General features: G+C 33.3%; 1 protein-coding gene and 1 long non-coding RNA gene across 2 annotated transcripts; both read right to left on the reverse strand.

The window, feature by feature from the left end:
- Positions 1 to 1,855: 1,855 nt before the first annotated feature.
- On the reverse strand, positions 1,856 to 2,431 carry LOC120138359. The gene is made up of 2 exons (XR_005517535.1): positions 2,081 to 2,431; positions 1,856 to 1,983 (listed from the first exon to the last, which is right to left on the reverse strand). It is a non-coding gene; the product is annotated as an uncharacterized LOC120138359 (long non-coding RNA).
- Positions 2,432 to 6,468: 4,037 nt separating this feature from the next.
- Positions 6,469 to 7,451, reverse strand: LOC120138353 (branched-chain-amino-acid aminotransferase 5, chloroplastic-like). Its single transcript, XM_039153840.1, has 3 exons — positions 7,340 to 7,451; positions 7,156 to 7,250; positions 6,469 to 6,875 (listed from the first exon to the last, which is right to left on the reverse strand). Exons 1-3 carry the CDS (start codon positions 7,397 to 7,399, stop codon positions 6,548 to 6,550), a joined length of 483 nt encoding a protein of 160 aa, XP_039009771.1. The 5' UTR covers positions 7,400 to 7,451; the 3' UTR covers positions 6,469 to 6,547.
- Positions 7,452 to 7,758: the final 307 nt, after the last annotated feature.

The following is a 7,758-nucleotide window of genomic DNA, read 5'->3' on the forward strand; positions in this document are numbered from 1 at the left end:
TATATTTTAAAAAACTAGCCGTTAAAGATCATTGGGCTTACCAGTATCGATATAATGATCATGGTATTGATACTACTTTGTACAGTAGTATGATACTCCTTTGAGTATCAGTACCTATTTTGCATTCTGGAATTTGAGCAAGCTGGTAGTATCGAGACTACCTTGAGAGTATCGATACTTCTCTACCTTTGGTATCAGTACCACATGAATAGAATCGGTATTGTTCATATAGTATCGATACTGTAAAAACAATTTAGTACTTCGTACCTTGAAAAACAGTTTTGTGCTCAAATTCTAGTTTGGACTTTGAATTATTTTTGAAAACTTGAACAAATTCAATTAAGTCCAAACACATTTTGCCTTAATTTGTTATATCAAAACATTATAAAACATAGTTCAACAGATGAGGATGAGTTATAGTTGGAATAAAAGAGATAACAAGTCTCTTTATCTTTATCCTCAAACTCCTTTCAAATCAAACTTCTTTATCTCCTTAAACTCTACGTGGATATCCAAATTTTTAGGACTTATCCCTTGTTTGTCGTGCTTATCTTGAATGAGTGGACTTATTCAGTCATCATTGGTAATAGGCTCGGCAAACCCTTCAGAAATCAGCTCCAATGTTACGACAATTCCTGCTTGCCTAGGCAATCCTTAACCTACACAAGTTAACATACTTCATCAGCGTCTTTTCCAAAAAAACCAACCAGAAGTAATATCAAACTTAACAATGAAGGAACTATGGAATCATGCATGAGACTAATAATGCAACTAAATTGAGCCTAGATCTAGCAATAATTGTATGAAAAATGGTAGAAAATATAGTACTTTTATACACTTAACAATAACCGACGATAGAGACAGTCAACGAAAGTGTATATGGAGTATAGAATTATGAATTTGAGTAGTGAAAATTTTAAGGATTTAGAGGATTGGGACAATGACAAGAGTAATTATCTTGTTGTTTGATGACGGTAGTAATGGTTGACCATAACTGACGTGACGATAATATGGTGATAAGATGACAGTAGATGTAAGTATAGAAATAGAATTTATGTATTGTGGATATAAGTTAGGGATTTAGAAGATTAAGGCGATGATAAGGGCAATAACGATCACTAAATGGATGAGCCGATTAGATAGTTTGTCTTGACTGCGACGATAACAAAGGAAGGTGATCAACATTGATAAATATACCTGAAAATAATTTTTTTTAAAATTATCCTAAAAATAATGTTAAAATATGAAATACATACTTCAAATAAAATATACTTTAAAAACCTAAAATAAATAAAGGATATTTTTTCATTAAACCAAAAATACAACGATAAAACAATGAAGTACATTTGAAAGGTGACAACCTGTCCAATTATCGCCTATTAAATTAACGGAAAGATTTCAGTTACAACAAGACATAGGGACCACGTATAAATCGGCACAGTTTAAGTCTAACCTCATGGGAGGCGCAAGTTAGCAACAAGACGATGGGCGGTTAACTTGTAAACTTTGAGTACCGTTGCGTTTTTGGAGTCTATAAAAAAGCATAACCCTCTCTCTCCACTCTCTGAGGATGTATTTTTACCCTGCCTTTTTCTTGTTGAATCGTTTCGGAAACTAAAGTGAAGCAAAAGCTGAAGCCGTTTCAGATTCAGAGAACCCTCTCACACCAAACAGCCTAAACAAACAGAGAAAGAGATTCGATTTTTCTTTACGGTGGAAGAAATAATTATTCATCTTTCAGAAATGCAACATGAAGTATGAACTCAATTAAAACTCCAAAAAAAATGATTTGCAATGGGCTGAGCCATCCAACAGCAGAGAGATGGAAGGATAGGGTTTAAATATTCTGCATCTGTTGGCACTTCACTGGCTCAACTCCTGTGGAATTATAGCTACGTTTCCGGTTTTCATGCCCTCGTGTTCTTCCTTTCTTGCTTTATGGCTCATGAGGTCATTAACTCTTTAAATTTCGCATCCCGAGTTCTGAAACACAACATATTAACTTTTAAAAAATCCAAAATAATGCTGTTAGAGGGTTAAGATTAAGGGTTTGTAGCAATAACTGCCCAAAAAATCTAACCTTTATTATCCTGGTTTCTGATCTGTCTGGAATTCTTTTGCTTGGCCTGAATCCAGTAACTACAAGGAACCATAAAAACTCCCCTTCATTTTACTTATGTTCTTTGATTGATGCATCAAACCAAAAAAACTCAAGCGTAAAGTGCGGACTATGATCAAGTAATAACGACAAGATCAGAACAAATTGCATTAACTAAGACTAGAATGAATGGTATTGAAACAATGGTTTTCACTAGTTTTCCACCTACTGAAATATGATATATGTTGACAGATGAGGTTCCCATTCACAATGTAATATTTCACAGAAGAGCACAAACTTAGACACTCCGACTTCCTAGTCTGATAAAATGGCAATTTGAGATTAGCATAAACTAGCAATCCGTCTATTGAGAAGACAGGGGTATCAATTAGCTAGGACAAGCAAATGATTAATTCATTAATTGGTTATCTAATATCGGAATAGAGATATACCAAGAGAATATACGAGAAATATATGATATATAGCCAATAACATAACAAACAAACATTGTCAAAATTCAGTATCAATTTAGAAAATGATAAAAGTATAACTCAAAACAACAGCAGCGATATACAAGTATTTCAAATATAATTCAGGATACCTTAATCTCATCTTCTGTATATGGTTTCATTCTGGCTCTAAGTAGAAAAGTACAAAAAGTGTCAATTTTCAGTGTTGAAGCTATTCGCTATGCCAACATGAATACGGTGGAAGAATTTATTATCCCTATTTAATAGCAGCATTACCTGTCAAGACCTAAAACAGTATAGTGAGTGATGTGATAATGGATAGCGTGCACTACCTCTTTGAGGTGGCCTGTAATTGGTTCTTTGATCTTTGTAAGATACATCCGCCTTCCAATACCAATCATCTCGCTGTGATAAGCACCATGATTTTCCTTCCAGCTCTCATAGCTCCTTTTGTTTTATTTCGCTCCCAGTTAAACACACTCTGCATGCACCTCTCTCCTACAAAGAGAAGAAGGAATTAATTAACACATGATGATATCAAACTGGTCTACTAAAGAAGATATCAATACGAGCAGGGCTGAAGCTGGGGGTAGGTGGTTGCAGTCCCCATCCAAAATTTAAAATTGATGTAACTGGTGTTAAAAGAATATTAAGAGTATTAGTCATAAAACAAAGTGATGTAACGGCGTTAAAAGAAGATAATTGCACATAAGAATTACTGTTCACCCATCTTACATTCTCTATACCAATGTACCAAATCACAAATGATTTCAGGAAAATACCATTACAGATAACTTCCATAAGATGGCAATGAAATAGCCGCACAAATCTGGGTAAATCTTCCAGTGATTCAACAATTCGACACAAGTCTCACCATCAAATATTAATATTACAATTTATCATTCCTTCAAATATCATATAACTGGCAATAACAATTCCCAATTTAAAACATCCTAAATTTACACTTTGTAAAACATGTTGGAAGACCGTAGGAAGTAAAAACAAAGCAAAATTAAAGAATGCTCACATAAATCACAAGCTTACCACTCTTTCCAAGTACACACGTGTTCAACTATGTCGAATTACAAAAAAGAGAACTAAGAGAAATGAGAACATGAGAAATGCTATATTAAAATGTAAGATATAAGAAAAAGTATAAATATATACAAAATTCAACAAAGCAACATTTGAGCGTAACACAGCACAGCCATATCCTTAAATTTAGAAATGTTAGCCCGTTAAGCATCTCAAGGTAGCAAAGCAATAATTTGATGAAAAAAAGATCTCTCAAATGAATCTCTTCTTGAAATATAATCTTTACTTGGATAAATTTCTATCATCCTATTAACAATATGCTTTCAGGAAAACAACCGAAAAATTACAATCCTTGTTTAAATTTATAAGAACTGAAAATTTATAAGAAAAGAAATTCCTTCCAACATTCATTTTTAAGAAAACTATGAAGATAGATATTGATGATTAACCATAAAAGGGAGTAATTTCCTCCAACCATTCCAAATTTCAACTACAGCTCTATGGAATCATTGAGAGCTGAATCGGTGAAAGAACTTGTTTTTAGTATAACCGAGTATATATCCAATCAACAGACCTCCTCAGCTGCCTAACATGCCAGATTGTAACTACAAAGGAAAATTATAACACACAGCTGCTCCCACCAAAACTGATTTATTAATACAATTTGTTTTCATTGTTCCTCAGAAGATAAAAACCTAACCTTGATTCTAATTTTTTTTATGGCCCCAATTTCAAATCAAAGAGAAAAAAAACCCTAACATACTGATAGATAAAAAAATTCAACAAAATTAGGAAAAAATTGAAACTTTAAAAAGGGCAAGAGTGAACGGAAGCACTTACCGCGAAAGTGGTTGCAGTGGCGCCAATTAAACCGAAGAGGAAAATTCCCCAAAGGCTGAGGTCTTCATCTTTCGCTTTATAATCCCAGCTCGGAGATGACCATTGCTTACTCTTATCCCTGTCAGCACCATCGCCTCCCATTTCTCTTGGTTCGCCAAATTCCCCAATTAACGATTTATCAACAATCTCTTTGCCGCAATTCAATTTCAATACCAAACCCTGATCGCATGGCAATGATTCTTCTCCCCTTCAAGGTTCTCTCTTTTCTTTTCAATTTTAATAATATTTAGGAAGGAAATTAATTCTGTTTTATTTTCCTTCACCGCCGTTGAATTTGAATTGATTCTCTCTTAAGATTTGAATTTTCCAGAAATTAAAGAGTTCGTGACAAATATAACCTTCAAACATTTATGTTTAATGTAGTACTTATTTTTTACAATTAAATATTTAATATTCTTTGTGATCTAGGTATTTAATATTTATGGTATTATTAAATATTTAAATTTTTATTTTTTGAAATAATTAAACATCTAATATATATATACATATATATATTCTTACTTAAAAGTTCAATACCTATTTTTTAAATCTATAACACATGACGACATTAAATTTATAAATATGAATTAATCATAAGTATACCAAAAATGTTATAAATACAAACCAAACGATATCGAGATAAACAAATTGTTATTATTTTTTTAAGTTTCGTATTTGAGCACAAAAAATATCAGAAATACAAATATTTAATGTCAAATAATTGAGAGTTATATTTAAACTATTATAAAGATAAAATAAAATAAACACCTTAAAAGACTAAATAATTAATTACACAAAAAGTTAAAGTTGCATTTAATTAAAAAAGTTGAATTTAATATTGCAAATAACTATCAAAGTTATATACAAAAAGTTATATTCATCATTAAGATGGGTATCGGTTAGATTTCTGGTTAATCCGATTCGATAAAATATAACTTTCACGTTAAATTTGATTTAATCCAAATTTAGGGTAATTTCACCCGACTTGAAATCAGACTCGTCTTTTTAGATAAAATCTACACTCGGCTGTCCTAATCCGATAAAAATATATAAATTAGAATCTTGTTCGATAAAATAGAGATCAAATTGAAAAAAATATATATATAGAGATGAATATTATCACAATTATTCATAAATATAAGGTATAATTACATTATTATTTGGGTTAGATATTTTTCATCCTAAATTCGAACTTAACAGGCTCAAACTTATAATCTGAAAAAAATATCGACCCGAATCAAAATCAATATTTAAAAAAAAATCGACCATATAGGATTTAGGTTGGAACCCATCATGTCCCGGCCCGTCCCCATTCCTAAAAGCGACAGAAATGCGATGTGTTTGGGGCCGTGCCCATCCCTAAGAGAGACGGAAATGCGATGTGTTTGGGGCCGTGCCCATCCCTAAGAGAGACGGAAATGCAATCCAAGATTAATGCCCAGTGCCATCCCTAAACGAGACCGAAACGCAATCCAATATCATAAATGCAATCTATCACCCAATACAGGGACTAATGTGATACTTCAACCTCATTTAATTTAATAGAATTTGTTATATTCTAATGTTTGGTATAACTTTTTTGGGGGTTAGATTGAGTGAAACACTGCGATTTAAATTATATGTTGAATTATTATGGAAAGAAGAAACACATCAATTGTCCGTTAAGGAAGACTTCCATTACCGAGTAAGTCACAAGTAAAAAAGGAGGCTTAATTTTTTCCAAACATGGGATGAAGGTCACCATTAACCTTGTCTTTAATTTCTTACAGCATTTCCAAGCTTTACCTTTTCCTTTTGACAATCTTGGTCGTCAGTTCACTCATCAAACCCACTTTCTTCTATATTCTCTTTAATTTTACACACATGATGATGCATCACACAAACTGAAACATAACATCTTTTACACCCGCACATCAACCCTTTATTAAAAAGGCATGAACATGTCAGATGTATTTAGATTTATGGGCAGAATAGGCTTGACTAGTTTGTTCCACAATGTAAATGTTAAATACTCGAGAACTGGGGCATATGTTTTAACTAGTTTAACACCCTAGTCCAACCCATTTTATCTTCTGTAAGACCCATCTGTATATTTGCTAGGGCAGAGTAGAGCTGCTGAGACACCACAAATCCACTCTCTCCATACTCCACCCTGCAATAACCCGATCGAGCAGCGAATAAACATCGCAAAATCATAAGACTCCTTGAGGTTCTCTCTAAAAACTCTCAGCATGATATTAAAGTTCAAGAAAATGCACCTTCTCTCAGCATGTCTTAAGCTGCCATTTGAAAAGCTCCCGTCTTCAGAACTTTTCATAACATAAACATAGTCCGTTTTCACAGGATTGAATCCAAGGCTATCCCATCTTCTCTCAAGTGATTCATATGTTTCCCTATTTGTTTTAAAAGGAAACTCATCAAAAACCATTTTAGAAGTGAATTACATGGTACCAAAGCACAACAAGAAACATAAAAATATCTGGGAGGTAGTTAAAAATTTAGACTTTACCAAAACCTAGGGCTAGCACAACAAGTACCAGTTTTCGATCAAGGAAAAAGAGTAGTTTTATTCTAAGTAAATGCATTATCTATAAGTTGTATAGGCCATTGAAAGGAAATGGAACCACCAGAATCAAACAGTATAATTGAAAGAAAAAGACTAGTGTTTATTACGTATGAGCATCCGATGCAGTCGCTCGGCGCCATGAAGAAGAGGAAGACAAAGAAACATGTGAAGATATAGAAGCCAAATGAGGCTGACGGCGAAACTGCAAAGAATCAAACTTTTTGTTTAAGGAAACTGATCCATTGAATTGATTTTGTTGGTGTTATATCTGCAAAGGAAATAAGCGAGTACCGTCGAAGAAGAGAATTGGAAGATTGTAGCGTCTGGAAACCTCAGTTGAACGCTAAACATCTCTGTTTCTGGATTTTGTTTTCGTTTGCTGCGGAATATCGGGAAGTTTCAGGGTTTGATCGTCAATTGATTGAGTACCATGAAGGTTGTTCCACTTGGACAACTTTAAACTAGACACAATCCGCAAAGGTTTCATAATACGTGTAATTTTCTTCTTCTTTCCTTTGTTAGTAAAACAAATCAGATTTTTATGGAAAGAAAAAGCTCCTTTTTCCTTGCAATTTCTATTTCGTTGTGTAAAACTTTCCCCCCGGGAGGGGGGGAATCATATTTCATTGAGCATCCCCTGGAGGTTTCATAATACGTGTAATTTTCTTCTGTTTTCCTTTGTTAGTAAAATAAATCAGATTTTTATGGAG

The sequence above is a fragment of the Hibiscus syriacus genome, unplaced genomic scaffold (genome assembly GCF_006381635.1).
Source record: "Hibiscus syriacus cultivar Baekdansim isolate YM2019G1 unplaced genomic scaffold, ASM638163v2 tig00110684_pilon, whole genome shotgun sequence".
NCBI classification, from domain to species: Eukaryota; Viridiplantae; Streptophyta; class Magnoliopsida; order Malvales; family Malvaceae; genus Hibiscus; species Hibiscus syriacus.

Bases quoted from the DNA above. Each gene is read 5' to 3' on its own strand.
- LOC120138353 (XM_039153840.1), bottom strand. From the start codon at position 7,399: ATGTTTAGCGTTCAACTGAGGTTTCCAGACGCTACAATCTTCCAATTC. The intron at 7,251-7,339 runs GTACTCGCTTAT...GATTCTTTGCAG, and splicing joins TCCAATTCTCTTCTTCGACG to TTTCGCCGTCAGCCTCATTT. The intron at 6,876-7,155 runs GTAATAAACACT...TAAAACAAATAG, and splicing joins ACTGCATCGGATGCTCATAC to GGAAACATATGAATCACTTG.